General features: G+C 42.5%; 2 protein-coding genes across 2 annotated transcripts; one reads left to right on the top strand and one right to left on the bottom strand.

The window, feature by feature from the left end:
- Positions 1-9,961: 9,961 nt before the first annotated feature.
- MRPL30 (mitochondrial ribosomal protein L30) lies at positions 9,962-12,595 on the bottom strand. Its single transcript, XM_065419928.1, has 5 exons — positions 12,519-12,595; positions 11,775-11,858; positions 10,991-11,137; positions 10,224-10,297; positions 9,962-10,138 (listed from the first exon to the last, which is right to left on the bottom strand). Exons 1-5 carry the CDS (start codon positions 12,570-12,572, stop codon positions 10,006-10,008), a joined length of 492 nt encoding a protein of 163 aa, XP_065276000.1. The 5' UTR covers positions 12,573-12,595; the 3' UTR covers positions 9,962-10,005.
- A 268-nt stretch (positions 12,596-12,863) lies between these two features.
- On the top strand, positions 12,864-17,823 carry MITD1 (microtubule interacting and trafficking domain containing 1). Its single transcript, XM_065423265.1, has 7 exons — positions 12,864-13,017; positions 14,835-14,936; positions 15,083-15,219; positions 15,302-15,388; positions 16,041-16,156; positions 17,480-17,540; positions 17,616-17,823. The coding sequence occupies exons 1-7, from the start codon at positions 12,864-12,866 to the stop codon at positions 17,709-17,711; spliced, it is 753 nt and encodes a 250-aa protein (XP_065279337.1). The 3' UTR covers positions 17,712-17,823.
- Positions 17,824-18,504: the final 681 nt, after the last annotated feature.

The raw sequence follows: 18,504 nt of genomic DNA, 5'->3' as shown, positions 1-18,504 counted from the left end.
CTGGCAGACAGCTCCCCCTCTCCCATCCCAGCACCTCCTACACACCGCAATCAGCTGTTCCACAGCATGCAGGAGGGGCTGGAGGGAGGATGAGGAGTATGACAGATTTTTGTTACCAATCTGCCTGGAGCGTCAGGTGATCAGGCTGATGTCGCAAGATCGTTTGGGGAGGAGATGATGAAACGCATCAAGTGTCTAGATTTTAAAGCTTTATTGATAAAATAATAAAATAACAGCGGAGAGTGCTGGAAATGCTTCCACGTCACTCAAAGGAAGGAAGAAAGCATTAATGTCGCAAGCCCCAAACCCTAACCCACTTTCATACTCACACCAAGCACGACCCAGACTGGCCAAGTCTAGGTGTAACGTCAGAAGAGGGCGGGGGGGAGGGGGAGGGTGTGGACGGGGAGTGCTGTCCTGGGCCCAGGTCATCCAAGAATCTGCTGTGTTCTCCAAATTGCTCCAGCTCTCGGGAAGGTTTTTAAGTCCTGGGTTTCTTTGGGGGTGTCGTCATCCAGGGCCCTCTGTGCCTGGTGCTCTTTGTATCAGTCCCAATCGGCTTGCCGTGGCCTTCTTGGTTGCCCAAAACACACCGGCTCTGGAGAATTTGTTTTCCCTTCTGTTGGCCTTCACCGTCGCCACCTCATTCGCTCTGTTTTCACTGGTATCTTTGCAGCTCTGCTCCACTTAGTTCTCCTCTTCTCACGACTGGGCAGCTGTAGATTTTTTGTCTGTAGATTTCTCGTTGAGCCCATGACCTTGGGCCTGGGCCAGCGTCTTATCTTCACACAGAGCTAGCTAAAGTGCCGAGTTAACCTGTTCTCTGCTTCTTTCTTTCTTTCTCTCTCTCCCTCTCCCCCCCCCCCCTTGGCCTCTCGTATTCCTGTAAAGGAATCTTCCATTCCCCACTCACACACTTTTGACCCTCCCCAAAATGCTTTGCGATGCTTGCAACAGCGTTAGGCACATATAATGCTGATCTGCCTTCCCTGGGGACTCCCTGGGGGAGGGGGCCATTGGGGTGTGACAGGAGCGGGGACAGGGCGCACTCGTGGGAGGGGACAGAACTGGGCAGGAACAGGTAGGGCGGGGTGGGGCCTTGGGGTAAGAGGTGGAGTGGGGGTGGGGCCCAGGGCAGAGCGGGGGCAGGAAGAGGTGGGGCGAGGGTGGAGGCTTGGTGGAAGAGGTGGAGTGGGGACGGGGTCTGGGGCTGAGTGGGGATTGAGCACCCCCAGAGCAAGGAGGAAGCCAGCACCTGTGTGCTCAGGAGTCATTTTCTATGGTGCTCTGAAATTCTGAATAGAATTTTTCTTTTTAGTCACATCCACACTATTTTTTTTCCTTTCAGAGCTGCACAGAGGATTGCAATTTGTCTTTGAGACCTACCTGCTTTTCTGTGTCTTTTAAGCTAATTTGCAATCTTGGGTATGGATTTCTCTGTATGTGGGTTGCTGTATGTTTTCCTGGCTGGCTTTGGCATGGAGGTAATGGCAAAACTGCAGATATTTATAAAATGTGATCTTTGAATGTTATGTCACTATGTGCTCTTCATATTATTTAAAATCTGAAAAAGTTGATCCAGGTGAGTAAACTTACTTTGCTGCCATCAAACTATGATGCCATGAGAAAAGAGAGGGACAAAGTTTAGAATGTATAAATATGCACTAGAAGAAACAGGGAAGTCTTTGTGATGGTGTACCCCATAAGGCTTTATGGAATATGCTTATGAATGTATATATGACATAACTAGAATATGTTTTATGCTACATATGCCATGCAACATATCTATGTAAAGGTTATGATCTACTGAATACATTCCTCCTATTTGTGTGCATGTATCATTTTTGTACTTGAAGTTAGGAATATTGGCTGTATACTTGCTTGATTTCTAACTAGCCTAGTAGAGCATTTGGTCAGCTTCTTGAGAAAAGTGCAAATTAAGTGCCCAATCAAGAACCACTTAAGCCAACAATGAACTTGAAGATGCCAATCCACATCTGAGCTTTCCCAGGAATGTGTCTTGGCTGGTAAAAACTGAGTCATGCATGGACATGCCTGTGCAGCTCGAAAGCTTGTCTCTCTCACCAACAGAAGTTGATCCAATAAAAGATATTACCTGACCCACCTTGTCTCTCTAATATGCTGGGACCAACACAGCTACAATTACACTGCATGAAAGTGCATACCTCCATTTTTGACTGGCGCTATCATGTCTCGAGAGTCTCACGCTGGAAATGCCCTAAAAGATGGCTGGAGTGACAGGGAAAATGGATTTGGTTTGATGCAGGTATTTGTCAGTAAATTTAAAAATCATAGCCAGCTCCTCCTCCTCCTCCTCCTCATAAAAGAATCCTAAAAAATGACTGGGGCTCTCTTTGCAGGGTAATCCTCACTACTACTGTCAAGTTCCCTCCCCACTCTGAATGTTAGGGTACAGATGTGAGGACCTGCATGAAAGCCCGCTAAGCTTAATTACCAGCTTAGGTTAACAGTAAGCTGCCACCACCAAGTGTGTTCCAAATCTTAGGGGAGAGCCACTTGGAACTCTGCCTTTCCCCAAATATTTCCCAAGTCTCTAACCCCCCCTTTCCTGGGCAGATTTGAGACTAATTCCTCCCCCCAAGTCCTTACCCCCCTTTTTCTGGGTAGGCTTGAGAGTATACCCTCACCAATTAGTCCTGGTGAACACAGATCCAAAAACCTTAAATCTTAAAACAATGAAAAATCAATCACGTTCTTAAAAGAAGAATTTTAATTAAAGAAAAAGGTAAAAATCATCTCTGTAAAATCAGGATGGAAAATAACTTTATAGGGTAATCAGATTCAAAGAGCCCAGAGGAACCCCCTCTAGCCTTAGGTTCAAAGTTACAGCAAACAGAGGTAAACCCTCTAGCAAAAGGAACATTTACAAGTTGAGAAAACAAAGATAAAACTAACACGCCTTGCCTGGCTGTTACTTACAAGTTTGAAATATGAGAGACTTGTTCAGAAAGATTTGGAGAGCATGGATTGATGTCCGGTCCCTCTTAGTCCCAAGAGCGAACACACCCAAAACAGAGAGCACAAACAAATGCCTTCCCCCACCAAGATTTGAAAGTATCTTGTCCCCTTATTGGTCCTGTGAGTCAGGCATCAGCCAGGTTACCTGAGCTTCTTAACCCTTTACAGGTAAAAGGATTTTGGTGTCTCTGGCTAGGAGGGATTTTACAGTATTGTATGCAGGAGGGTTGTTACCCTTCCCTTTATAGTTATGACAATTACCAAAACCTGGAGTGTGTCATCATGGGAAGATCACTGTCTGGCTAATTCCTCCCATTTATAATCTCATAACTATGAATGAGCCAGTTGTTATAATGTATTTTGCATTGACACCCCAAAAGGGCTAGTCATTTTAAACACAGAGGAAGACAATCCTGTCCTAAAGACAGTACATTCTAAGACAAAGGCAGATAAAGGGTAGGGGACAGAAAATATAGTAAAAAGCAAAGTAAATGGTGTTGACAGACACATCATACTAGTTTCAAGGTTTGTTGAAAAACATTTATGTGAAACACACTAGGCCTGATTCTCAGTTATACTTAGGATATGTCTACACAGCAACTAGACACCCACGGCTGGCCGGTGCCATCTGACTCTGGGCTGCGGTGCTCGGCTGCGGGTCTGTTTCATTGCAGTGTAGACTTTTGGGCTCGGGCTGGATCCCAGGCTCTAGGACCCTGCGAGGTGGAAGGGTCCCAGGGTTCAGGCTTGAGCCTGAGCCCAGCAGTCTACACTGCAATGAAACAGACCCGCAGCCCAAGCCACACAAGCCTGAGTCGGCTAGCATGGGCCAGTCATGGGGGTCTAGTTGCTGTGTAGACATACCCTAAGATAGTTTTATGCTGCTCTGGAAGCCTAAAAGGCTTTAAAATGCTCCTGAAAACTGCCCTTCCCTGAAGAACACCCTCATGCTGTGGGCCACACTGACCAGGGCAAAGCTGGCATAAGAGATCTACCCTGACCCTGCTCCCATATCACAGTAGAGGGGAAAGATGAAGGTTGTGGTCGGGGCTTGGACTGAGTGCATTGTACTATAGCCATGGTCTGCTTCCCAGAGTCCACTGGGGGCAGGCTGGGTTTCTAATTGACTGATCCTACTCTGTGGTTCTGTTGAGTGATATTAGCCCTTTGTTGTAAGATATTATTTTTAGCTAAGCTCCGACCCTCTAGCTGCAGCTATGTTAAAATATATCTACTGAAATTCTCCTGTATGTACCATGCAACCCCACTGAAATCAATGGGATAGAAGGCAGGGAAAAGCCTGAACCATTATTAACTTCTATATGCTTGGTCTATTCTATTTGCTGAGTTATATCCTAATCAGTAAGGTTCCAGAATTTTTCCTTTCCACATTATGACCTGAACTTTTACAAAAGCCATCACCCCTCTCCTCCCCTCCCTGTGTTTGTGTCTCTGCATCAGTCACTAACTCACTACAGGCAAAGATGTGAACATTAGGCCCACAGAAAAAAAGAGCAGAAAAAAATGTAATAAAAGCTATATGCCTTTAAAAGAGATGAAGAATCCTAGTTAAAAAAATAGTCCTTTTCATGCTATGACTTTTGTTTGACTCTTCTAGGTTGATAAATGATCCCATAACCCTGTTGGTACATGGGACAGCAAAGAGCAGATAGTAGATAATGTTTTCACCCCTCAGCTCACAGAGAGCCGAGAAGCGATGTGATAATGTAAAGGCAATAAAGAAAAAATTCCCACAGTGTACACCGGAACAACTATCCGCTTCAAAACACTTCATAGGCTTAGAATAAAGGTCAAGTATGAGATACATAAGCTGGAAAACATCCCACCTTATAAAATTAGTTACTTAGATGGCTGAGTTTAAAAACAAGTCATAATGTGAGCCAATTACACTACAAAAAAAAAAAAAAAAGAAGAAAGAAAGGGCTCTTTCCAGCCACTTGTCCCCGACCTAGCTATATCCTGATTAAAATTTGTTACAGAGATGCCACCTAACCAAGCTGACTAGGCCAAAATGTTGACACCTTTTGTCCCTCCCCAAAGTTCAGGGATAGGTAAACAAATTAGTCCTGTCTCATTTGACTGCTTAAACTAGTAATGCTATTCTACCCTGATCTATTTTATAGATATCCAAAATGAACTGATCTGTTGTGACTTGGTTTGTGCGTGTGTATATAATATATATATATATTATATATATTATATATTATATATACACACACACGTTAGAAGAAGGAGCAGGTTGACCCAGAGGTGGATTTGAGTACAGGCTTCTTTACTGCGATACTTATTCCCCTCAACCCAATTGTCGAGTAAGCACTGGATTAGTTACAACATACTCTTTGTTAGTATGTAAACCCCTACATCCGTTATAACACCCCCAAAACCCTTATTAAGTAATAGGAACACCCACACTATTAGTATACCCACCCCTATCTATCTATTGTTCGCAGCATTATACATGTTATACAGGCGTTTTTTCCTTGAAAATACATTTCTTTGCAGTAATTTGTTGCTACAACTTTCCCGAATCAGCGGTTCTCAGGGGAGGGAGGAAGGGGCCACGAGCAGTTCTCAGGGGAGGGAGGAAGGGGCCATGACCCAGGGCTCACTTGTGTAGCTGGGAAAGAAGGGAGGGGGAGATAATATTACTTTTACCTTCTTTTACACAAAGGGTATTCATTAAACAACTACATTTCTCATGCAGCTGCAGGCCTTATCAATTCTTACAAGCAATAGGGAAGGAAAAAATATGGCAACTTATTTATTTAACAAAGAAATACTGCCTGCTTATGCCTTTATTCCCTAATGCCATGTCAGCACAGTAGCAGCTTCCCAGGTCTTAACTTAACGCTAACATATCCCAACGAGGCCCTGACCCTATTACTCACTCTGTGAGACCAGGGCCCCGATGACTTCAGTGGGATTCCACAGGAGTCTGCCCAGCCCAAGCTGATAGCAGCATCAGGACCCAAACATGTGACTAGACATGTTAGGCTTTAGAGAGTCAGTACACACAACAGCTTGTTAGCTCAGCTGGGATATACCCTCCACCTTCATGCACAGCACTGAGATGGTTTGTAGTAAAACTAAGAATAAGATTAACGAAGAATATAGATTTAAGTGATTTCAAGCAAGAGAGAGATACAAAAGGGTTACAAACAAAACTAACCTGCATTCTAATGTCTAAAACTTCATTCTAGCAAGATGCAGCTTGCCTAGCATGGTTTCTTACTCACACCAAGTTGTCAACATTCTCCAACTAGTTTTGCAGGAGGACCCATCTTTCATCAATATAAAGTGACAGCTTCTTTGTTTTCCCAGATGATGGGTGACTTGACTGTCTCTTTACCCCCTTTGTATTTCCCCAATGTTTTTTGTCTGTTTCAAGAGCCAAGAAGGCTTCCTGGGGGCGCAGACTCCATTCCCCATCATGATCATTCAACGGTTATCTCCCCCACTTGCTAGCTTCGTTTACCTTCTATGTAAATATACTTTTCATTGTTCTTGGTGATCAAGCTGGTCAGACATGTAAATACAAATTATTTTGTCTAGGGGAAGCTGGGCTTTATGCACTGTCTGCCAAACATATTTTAAGAACATATTTCCAGCACACATTTATACACCCAGTAGTACACCATGCAATTATTTTCAGGACTAGCATCTTACCAGTTTTCATATGATACTTCACATCGCAGGCACTGACTTTCATTTTTCCGGGTGGGTGCTCCACCTCCACTCTTCCCTGAGGCCTCGCCCCACTTCGCCCCTTCCCCCAAGGCCCCACCCTCACTCCACCTCTGCCTGTCCCCGCCTTTCCCGTAAGGCACCGCCCTCACTCTGCCTCTTCTCACACCTGCTCTGCCCCCTACGTCCGCCAAACAGCTGATCAGCGGGACCGGCCAAACAGCTGTGGCTGGTGGGTGCTGACCACCCACTATTTTTTTCCATGGGTGTTCTAGCCACAGAGCACCCATGGAGTCGGTGCCTATGCTTCACATGATACCTTTTTAGATACAGACTGCCTCCTTTGTCTGTTTACAGACTCCATAAGATAGTCTCAGAGATTATCCATACTGTCATACAGCTTTGTTACATACATTTCACAGTTATATTAATGACCAGCATGTTATTAGCTTGCAAGTGATATATTACAAGACACCTTTTAAATGAATATCATGACAACAGTGTGAAGTGTACAAAGCTTGTAAGGCCAGTTAATATTTACTGTTGCATAGCTGGGAGCCCTTTGCCATCTGACTTGGAGTGCTGTTAGGGTCCCACTTTGCCAAAGGTGTTTATAGAACAAAAGGGAACTCCACACCGAAGGAACAAGCTTCTGAGGTGCATTGTGGGGGCTTTAGTTTTATTTCTTAAAAAAGAAAAGTTTTTTTTAAGTATATCTATTTTTTCATCTCAGGTTCAATTTCTGCATATAATGCAGGACCTAAAAGTGTCCAGAGCAAGGACAGAATGGATATTGGCACAACAAATAATGACTACAGCAATGATGTTATTGCAAGAGCTCAGTTTTTGGAGAGAAAGGGATTTGGAAACTAGCACTTGTATAGAGTACAGTTTCTAAAAGTAGTGTAGTCAAAGAGTGATTTAAAAAATACTACTTTTCCTATATAAATCTTGGAAATAGAAAAATAAGTTAAGAACTCCAAGAGGCTTTTAGTTTAGGTTAGAAATAATTTCTAAAAATGAAAAATTATATATTAATTATACTAGATTAGGTTAGATTATATTAGGTTATTAAAATTGGAAGTCTTAACTCTAATAACCAAATTATTAGAACCTACCAAATGCAAAACTGTTGCAGTAAAAGTTTACTGAATATATATATATATATATATATATATATATATATACACACACACACATTCGTAGAATGATCAATACATAATTTTTAGTAAGAACATATAGTTAGAATTTTTTTAAATGACATCAAATTTATAAGCACTGAATATAAGTGTCCCCTTTGTTTAAAGCAGGCACAATAAACTTTAAAAAACAATTACCAGATTATGTATGCTTTTTGGGATGTTTTGGCTGAAACAGCCCAAGAGACTCTGGGTTATGTAGTGGAGTCATAGTAGAGAAAAGTTGGTGGCTTGGGGGTGGGGTCAAAGGCAAGAGTGTATGGTTTGGGGGTTCAAGTTGAAAAAGGTTCAGAACAGCTCTCTGAGAGCTTTGCACTAAAGCACCTCTTGTGTAGTCAACATTATTATTCTTTATCTGTTCTGTGTTCAATTAAAGAATCCACATAGTTTAATAGAACTTTATCAAAGGCTGCAAACACCATGCGATCTAACTTCCAGACAATCTGGTAGTAATAAGTGTACCCAAAAAGGAGCACAGAAATGGAACTTTCAGGACTTTCATTTCTTCTTAAAGGTAAATAAAAGTTTGTGTTCCCATATGTAATCAGTCATTTTTCAGGTATCTTGATAAAGCCATTTAAACAAAATTTGGGTTTATCTAAATTGGCTTCTTGCTCTTTAACTCAGCTTTTATTGTAGGGTGTGGCTACCCAGCTGCACCCCAAAAAAATCCACAATGGACATGGTGAAATGACTCCAGCCCAATAATTCATCTTGAGAAGGGATGGTGGCTCAGCTCCACAAAGGAATTTAGGTGCCTAAATCCCAAATGTGGGTACCACTGCAATCCACAAAACCCCCACTGAGCTGCCAACTAACTCTGTAGGTGCCTAAACTCACTCACTGAGTAAATTTTCACTTGAAAAGTTCCCTAGGAACCTCATTTTTGCCTCTGGGCCTGCATACTGATGCCTATCTCACGCCTAAGCCCCAGTGCGATCCTCAAATCAGAAGACAGATGGGGGAACAGCATCAGGGCCTGATCGGGTAGGCATTTTCTAAGCATGGCTTACTCCACACAAAACAGAGGAGGACAACTCCTGTTAACCTTGAGCCCAGTGGTTAGGGTACTCAGCTGGACTGAGGGAAGCCCAAGTTCAATTCCGCCCTCTGCCTAATGAAGAAAAGGGATTTGAACAGGAGTTTCCCACCTTTCAAGTGAGCACCCTAACCACCAGGACATATTCTGTTGTGGGTCTCTTGTTGTAGTCATTCTATGTTGTATTAAATATTAATGGGCCCAGAGAGAGAATGAGACTATAGTCCAATGGTTAGAACACTCACCTGAGGTTGGAATCCTGTTCAAATCCCTTCTCCTTGTCAGGCGGAGTGGGGAACTGAACCAGTTTCCCACATTCTGGGTGAGTGCTCTGACACTGGGACAAAGGATGGCACCTGCCATCTCCTCCTCTAACCCCCCCATACATACATTTTTGTGGGAGTCAGGCAGGTGCTTAACTTCTGTCCTCTCAAGCAACAGCTTAGGCATCTAAGGTGCCTGACTCCAGAAAAGGCATTCCCAGCTGTAGATTGCAAGCACAGATAGATGCCTCCCTGTATCCCACACTCAGGCCATGTCTACACAAGTTATGTTAGCATACAGCTGCTGAAGTTTGTATATCACTCATGCGCTTGCATATTTGGCTGCTTGTGTCTGCGCTGAACATATTTTCCAGGAGTTCTTTTTTTGATGCAACGTGCTGTACATGGTGGGTAGGCATCCCAGTGTGCCATTTGCTGCCTTCTGGCAAACCATAGAATATCAGGGTTGGAAGGGACCTCAGGAGGTCATCTAGTTCAACCCCCTGCTCAAAGCAGAACCAATCCCCAGACAGATTTTTGCCCCACATCCCTAAGTGGCCCCGTCAAGGACTGAACTCATAACCCTGGGTTTAGCAGGCCAGTGCTCAAACCACTGAGCTATTCCTCCCCCTCCCCAGCTATTGTTTCAAGGTCTTATCTCAAAACTTTTATAGTGAGACAGTAAGCTGTGCTACCCATGGGCAGGCTGGGTTCCATTTTAATAATTTATTAATACACACAACTCCCAATTTATCCGTTAAATAATTTATTTTGTAAAAGTGAGAATAGTCAGCGCATACTATGACTTAATTGCTTTTTGTTCCACGGGTTTCAGATGCCGCCGAATTACTAATTCTCCTGTGCTCTTAAGTAAGGTATCTGACATTTCCTCTTCTGTTGGAATTCCATGAGGTAGTTTCAGGGGCTGTATTCTACAGACAAGAGAATTTGTTTAAAACATGGACTATGCTAACAAGTTATTTTAATTGTTGCTGGTTAAAGGAAGAGTTAACAAACCTTATTAGATGCTTTATGACTTTCAGTTTTCCATTCACAGATGGGATATTTTTGTGCACTCTGGGCTGATTTGCCTATAAACAATGCAGAATAAATGTTACAAACTCACTTTGAAAAGGCAATTTATGTCTCTAGGAACTGATTTATTCAACTGAAGAATTCACATATCAATAAAAGAAGAACATAGGTACACAAAATTAAACTACTTTGGGAAATTCACACTTATTGAGAATAAGTGTGCTAAAATTTATTAAACTTTTGGGATTCACTAACATCTTCACTAATACACCCAGACTGTCCAAATACTCACAAGCACTGATTAATATGACCCAACAAATAAGAGTGAATTAATGAGCAGTCATAAATATATTGGTATTTTAACAGCTTTATTAAAGGCTAGCGGGCAAAGTTATTCTCTGCTATGCACAGCAGTCTCAATGCTGGTGTTCTGCTTTCCTGACAAATGCATATTTCCTATTAATATCCATGGAGATCCATACATCTAGGCTCCAATCATGCAAATACATACCTATTTGCTCAACTTTACTATTGTGAGTAGTCCTTTTGATTTCAATGGGATTTCTCACTGTAGTACAGTTAAGGACATGCATAAATGTTTGCAGAGTCAGGGTCCCACAGGACAAAAAAATATCAAAGCAGTGTACTATGGTGAAGATCTGAGAGAAGAATTTTGCCCTAAATTTTTAAGCTAATTACTTTACTGATGTGCATGATAAACATGAAATAAAATAATTTAGAAATTATACTTTATCCAGTCCAAGATCATGTATTATCTTCTTTTCCCAGTATGGACGACCTATTCCACTTTTGATTCTAGTGACAAGATGCAGTTTGTGAGGCTGCTGAGGATCACCTCCATATTTTTCATGATCTGAAGGCCGTGGCTGAAATACCTACAAATAAGCAGTTCACAAAAGGCATGTTTTTGTTTGTTTATTTTTAAACATTTCAATAGTTACTGAATCCAACAATGTCTTGGTGTAAAAATATTCCCTTAAAATATATTTTGGTCTTTCACTAGAAAGAAAAATGTGGCAACCCCCCCTAAATTTCTAATAAGTTTCCCTTCCAGAAGGGCAAAGCAGCAACATATGACCATAGTATTAAAAAAGCTAATCTCCAAATAACCTAACATTATTTCAAGTGTTTCCTCATGACAGTTTGCAGAAAGATACAATAAGTTTGGGGTCATGATCCTCCAATCATATATAGCCTAGCCTTTGGGGGCATGATTCTTCAACCATATACATGAACACATAAGAGCAGAGGTCTGCACAGACAGGTCCAGTTGTAGAACTGGGACCCAAATTTGTAAGATGATTGTGACAGGCTTATTAATCAAGACTGCCCTATTTCAGAAATAAATTCGACTACAATCAGACACTGGCTTTTCATACAAGAATCTGAGTGCATATCTCTCTGGTTTAACAATGGTATTGCTCAGTACTGTTACAAATTAGTCTTACTAAAAAAATTAAAGGTATAAACAAACCCAAAATGTGCTTTCAAATCTTTAAATATTGTGCTTACTGAAGCTGGAATTCTTGACTTAGTAAATTTATGGCGAATCCATCCTGTCCATGTCAGGGATTCCACGCTGCTTTTTGCCAGAGTCTAAAAAAGTTATGGCATGATTTGTCAAACTTATTCAAGGAGAAAATTATTAACATCTGTATTGTACATAAACCTGTATAATGACTGAATTAGGATCAGGGTCCCATTGTGCAACCAGAATAACCGATACAATACTGTGCACTTATTACATCAGTGGGTGCTTTGACACCAAGAAATTTAGCATATTCTTGCTTAAGGAAACCAAATACTTTTGAAACCTTTTAAAGCCTGTGTTTCTGCTCCGGGTGTTCTAGTGAAATGAGGACACAATCCCTGGTTTCACTAGAACGGAGGCTGCAGAACGGCAGGAGTGTGTGGGGCCCTTCACAAGAGCCGGGACACGCACTCGGAGAGCGATCAGGCAGTGCAGCTCACTGGGGCTGACCCGGTCTGGAGGGACGATCCTGGGGCAATCAGGCTGCAGCCCGCCCTAGTGCGGCCCAGGATAGCTCGGAGGGGGAAGAGCCCCAGTCCTGCGACCCTTTCACCAGGGCTCAAGGGACCAGGGAAGCGGAGCGCAGCAGCCTGCACAGTGGGAGGCGAGGGGCTGCAGGCCCGGGTCCCGCTCTCATGCCGCCCTTCCTACCCTTGGAGAAACTGGCCCCCAACAATCCCACTACGACCAGCGCAGGGAAACCCCCGGCTCTGCACCCCACTCACTCTCCAGGCGCCCGGGTGTCTCTTAGCGACGAAACCCAGCACCGCCGCCGCCATCTGGGCCCCCGATGTCGTTTCCGGATTCCGACAGCCACTAAAATCCGTGCCCAGAAGCTGCCGCACTTTGGTTCCGAGACGCACCGCGCACCCCGGCTACTTCCGGCGAGGGGAGGGGAGCGAATAAAGTGCGGCACCGGCGACCGCCTCGGGTTCTTCTGGGTCCTGAAAATCACGTCACCGCCTCCCCCGCCCCGCCTGGCTCCCGGAGGTGGTGGCTGCTGCTGCTGGCGCGCGCAGGCTTGGTCCAGCTGGGGGTTCGATGCCCGCTGCGTGCCGCTTCCCGCCCGCATGTCCCAGGCCGGTCCGGGCGCCGTGGCCGCGCTGGAGCCCCCGGCGGTGGCGACGCTGAAGCGGGCGGTGGAGCTGGACTCGGCGTCCCGCTTCCAGGAGTCGCTGGTGTGTTACCAGGAGGGGATCGACTTGCTGCTGCGGGTGTTGAAAGGTACCGGCGGACTGGACCCTACCTCCCCTCCAGTGTTGGAGCCCACCCCACCCAGAGCTGGCTTCCTGCCCGTCCCGCTCCGCCGGGAAAGGTCGGGAGCCGCAGCGCCAATGCAACCCCGTGGCAGAGTTCATGCTGCTGTCTCCTGAGCTTGCAAACGTTTGAGGGTGGGGGCTGTCATTTTCTCTGGGGTTGCGGAGGGTGCGTGGCGGGAGGGAGCCCAGCTCTGGTTGACCTGCAGGTGCTGCCTCTTTAAGGCCTGGTCTATTCTAGAAAATTATGTTGTTTTAACTACATTGGTCAGAGGTGTGAAAAATCCAACCCTAGTGGTGTAGTTAAGCTGACCTAAATCCCCGTGTAGACAGCGCCACTACTGCCTCTTGGGGAGGTGGAAAGTATCAGGGGGTAGCCGTGTTAATCTGTATCTACAAAAACAACAAGGAGTCTGGTGGCACCTTAAAGACTAACAGATATATTTAGGCATAAGCTTTTGTGGGTAAAAACCTCACTTCTTCAGATGCCTATGCCCAAATATATCTGTTAGTCTTTAAGGTGCCACCGGACTCCTTGTTGTTTTTGGGGAGATGGAGAACCCCTCCCGTTGGCATAGGAAGTGTCTACGCTGAAGCAGCACAGCTGTGCCACTGAAGTGTTTTACGTGTAGACTAGCCCAGCCCTAATAACATTCATGTATGTGCTGAACCCTTAGAGCGGTGGTGATGGGCATGTTACAGTTATATGTGCCTGTGTTGGGCCTCACTGTTCATAAATGACTAAGGCCTGGTCTACACTAGGAAATTAGGTCAGTATAACTAAATCACTCAGGGGGTATAAAAAATCCACACCCCTGAACAATGCAGTTAAACTGACGTAACCCCCGCTGTAAATAGCACAAGGTCCATGAGAGATTATCTACACTGGGGAGAACCTGTCCTGTCAGTGTAGATAGCATCTTCACTGAAGTGCTACAGCAGCACCACTGTAGCATTTTAAGTGTAGACCAGACCTAGGAAAAACAGAACATTCCTGGAAACTTAGTAAAATCAAAAGGCTGGTTGGCTGCTGTGTTTGAGTGGCCCCCACTTACTTTTTTTGTCTAGTACATAGCTATTACATTCCTCTCTTTCACTCACACACACACACACACACACACACACATTTCTCTCTTTTACACACACACACACACACCCTGTGGTTCAAGAAGCTTATCCTGGGGTATATGTAGGTTTGGAAGGTTTAGATTTTTATTGATAAATGTTGGTAAGGGTTGATTTCACCAGAAATACGTTAAATATTTGTGTACTGACGAAGTATTTCCATGAATAATAATCAAAACTTACAGAAATAATGTAAAAAAAATTCTGCTTGAGAACTTTAGAGTTTCACTTAAGAATATTTAATTTGCATATTTTGACATGTGATGTTGATAATTTGTGTTTTAACCATTATAAAGCTTTAATTTGTTGAATCTCAACACCTACTGTCATTAAATAATTGTTGTCTCATCACCCACCCATAATTTTCTGGAACTGTGAAAATTTTAAAAGTGCTTAAAATAAACATTGATATTATCAGTCAAAATTATTTTTAAAAAATCAAATTCTGCCAAGCATAGGTACACACAATGAAAAATATTGAGAACTAACCAGTAAAGGGACTGGCTCTTGGACATGGATGTAAGTCCAGTAAAGGATTTCTCTCCTCTCCTATAGACTGTTGAATGAAAAAAATATCAGAGGACTTTTTATCCTGGGGAATAATTACCAGACGTAGTTGTCCTCCTTTTTTGAGATAATCTGAATATTTTTGATTCACAGCTACAAAAGATGAAACAAAAAAAGCTCACTACAGACAAAAAATATCTGACTACATGGAGAGAGCTGAAGCAATTAAAAAACATATTGAAAAAGAAAGAGAAGGTATGAAGTTGTACTGTACATTTTTTTTAAATGTTCATGAAATGATGCACTTGTACATCTGAAGTTACAATACAGTTACCTAGGATTTATAGAATATATATGTATGATTGCGCTGTCTTGTTTAGTGAGGGATGCTTCTTTTTTAGATGGTAAATACCACCAGCAAATTAAAATTGAAGAAAATGCAACTGGTTTCAGCTATGAGAAGGTTTTCCAAGACTACCTTAATGAGACTGTTACAGAAGTTTGGGTAGAGGACCCATACATTAGACACGTTCACCAGGCAAGTGGATCTTGAAAGTAGCTCACATATAAAACTATAATTATTTTTTTCAGTTATTAAATAATCAAACTAACTCTTACAGTTCTACAACTTCTTACGATTCTGTGAGATGCTTGTTAAGGGGCCCTGCAAAGTGAAAACTATCCACCTCCTCACTTCCTATGATGAAGTAAGTATCTAAACTTCATGTATAACATCTATTATTCATATTTACCAATATTTGTCAGACTGAGGCCCTCCCTCCTTCAACAGGAGATGCAAGCAGGTCAAGAGGATTTAACATAAACACTGAATAGTGTAATTCCAAATATTTTTCCAAGTTCTACTTATGTGGAATCCTAAGTGGAAGTGACCCTGGAAGAAAGATGTTTATATTGTCCAAGTTGACTGTCTATTGTAAGAAACACCATTTAAATAAATTCTGTTGGGAGACTCTTTATAATTAGGAAGGCCTGGATACATTTTGGGGTTATGACAAGTATAAACCCTCTCGTTGTCATTGTACTCATTCTAGCCCAAATCTTAGTCTGGACAGATAATTCAGTGTACTGGGGAGGCAGCATATCTAGTGGTTAGAGCATGGGACCAGGAGGGAGAACTGAGTCCTTGTCCATAATCTGTCATTGGCTTGCTATGTGATTTTGGCCATGGCAGTCAATGTGCCTCAGTCATCCCATCTGCAAAAATGAGTATAACTTATCTGCCTTCATAAGCATTTTGAGACTTGGCAAAAAAAGTATGAGAACAAAGTGGTGTTAATGAATTGAAGAAGATAAATGGACACAATTGGAACATGAAAAAACAACTTTTACTCTTAACAGGGCAGTGGAAAGAGTCAGCAGACAAGTAGTCTAGAAGAAATAAAGCAATCACTAAAGAACTATGGAGTAACACTGAATGTCTCATTTTCATCTTCAATTCATGATCGAGAAATAAGGTTGGTGATGCAGAAAACGAATTAATTTCAAATTATTTAATCCTGACAAATTATTTATAACCATGGTTACAAATGTCATTCAAAGCAGAAGGCAGATACTTTATCCAGTAAAGTAAGTTCTTCATAGTTTTATACTGTGTTCAACATTGGGACCGCTGGGATCTAGTTTTTAAAACAAGACATTGTTGTACAGTAACTCCTCGCTTAACGTTGTAGTTATGTTCCTGAAAAATGCGACTTTAAGCGAAACATTGTTAAGCGAATCCAATTTCCCCATAAGAATTAATGTGACTGGGGGGGTTAGGATCCAGGGAAATTTTTTTCACCAGACAAAAAACTATATATTATATAGATATACACACAGTATACGTTTTAAACAAACAATTTAATACTGTTCACAGCTATGATGATTGTGAAGCTTGGTTGAGGTGGTGAAGTTAGAGGGTGGAAGAGGGAGGGATATTTCCCAGGGAATGCCTTGCTGCTAAATGATGAACTAGCACTTGGCTGAGCCCTCAAGGGTTAACACATTGTTGTTAATGTAGCCTCTCATCAAGGCAGCACGAACAGGAGGGAGGGGAGACAGCATAGCAGACAGACACACACCTTGTGTGTGGGAGAGAGAGAGAGAGATGCACACTGCCCCTTTAAGTAAGCTGACCCCACTCTTAAGTGCATTGTCTTTTTAAGTGGATCAGGAAGTTGAGACAGCAGCTGCTGCCCCAAGCTCTCTCTGTCCGTGTCCCCTCCCTGCTCTATATGGAGAAGGGGTAAGTGGGGTGCAGGAGCAGGGGGACACCCTGACATTAGCCTCTCTCCTTCCCCCCCCTGCACAGCAAGCAGGAGTCTCTGGGAGCAGCTCAAAGGCAGAGGGCAGGAGCAGCACATGGCAGTGGGGGGAGGGACAGCTGAACTGCGGATTGATAGCCTGCTGGGTGGCTGCAGCATCGGGAACTTAGGGGGCTGCCGGTCCATCCTGGTTACAAGCCCCCACCAGCTAGCTGCAACGGGCTGCTCTTCCTGTAAGCAGTGGACAAAGCAGGCGGCTGCCAAACGACGTTAGAAGGGAGCATTGCACAACTTTAATCGAGCATGTTCCCTAATTGATCAGCAATGTAACAACGTTAACAGGGACGACTTTAAGTGAGGAGTTACTGTATTATACAGTTGACATCTACTCTAGCTAGAAATTGTGATTGAAATGGTAGGAGCAATTTGCATAACTTGTAGATATGACTAAGGTCTTTTTTTCCTAATTATGTTAAATGTACCCACAGTTTGTAAACTTGTGAAGATGGAATAACCTTGTGAATTTTTAAATAGATTCAACAATGGATGGATGATTAAGATTGGAAGAGGGCTTGATTATTTTAAGAAACCACAGGTATGTGTGTCTTTTTCTTTTGAATGAATTTGAACTACAGAGTGGCTTATTCTAAAATTGTGTTCCTTTCTGTAGGGTCGTTTTTGCCTTGGATACTGTGATTTTGATTTGAGACCATGTCATGAAACAACAGTGGATGTCTTTCATACTAAACATACAAAGAAAACATGACCAAATATTTCTGTTATTTAATTACTGCTTTTACAAGCTTTAAATGCCTGCTTTTAATTTCTCTCAATTACATGCAGTGTACATTTTTTATGGAATAAACTATATTTTTTTATATTTTTGATTACTTGCAGTTTGAATTGATAGAATTTCTAAACTAAGTGGGGTAACACTTTAAAGCAAGGTACAGTAGAAACTCAGAGTTATGAACACTAGAGTTCCAAACTGACTGGTCAACCACACACCTCATTTGGAACCGGAAGTACGCAATCGGGCAGCAGCAGAGATGACAAAGCAAGTACAGCACAGTAATGTGTTAAGTGTAAACTAAAAAAAAAGGGAAAGTTTAAAAAAAATTGCCCTAGGTAAGGAAACTGTTTCCGATCTTGTTTCATTTAAAGTAAGATGGTTAAAATTAGCTTTTTTCTTCAGCATAGTAAAGTTTCAAAGCTGTATTAAGCCAATGTTCAATTCTAAACTTTTGAAAGAACAACCATAACATGTTGTCCAGAGTTACGAACATTTCAGAGTTACAAACAACCTCCATTCCCAAGGTGGTCGTAAACTCTGAGGTTCTACTCTATCAAATATGATGAATTAGCAGTGCTGAAAGTTCACAAGTGCTTAGGAGACCAGTTACGTTTCTGTAAATTGTACGCACTCCACAAACTTAAATGTTTTTGATTCAACACAGAAAATCCAAATATACAGAAGTTAGGCAACTGTCTTTAGTATTATACTTTAAAGAAAAAACAATAGGATTGAAGGAAATCACCATGTTAAACTGTAGCTTACT

This window comes from Emys orbicularis, chromosome 1, assembly GCF_028017835.1.
Source record: "Emys orbicularis isolate rEmyOrb1 chromosome 1, rEmyOrb1.hap1, whole genome shotgun sequence".
In the NCBI taxonomy this organism is placed as follows: Eukaryota; Metazoa; Chordata; order Testudines; family Emydidae; genus Emys; species Emys orbicularis.
The sequence above is the reverse complement of the archived record's forward strand: the minus strand, read 5'-3'. Positions and strand labels throughout refer to the sequence as shown.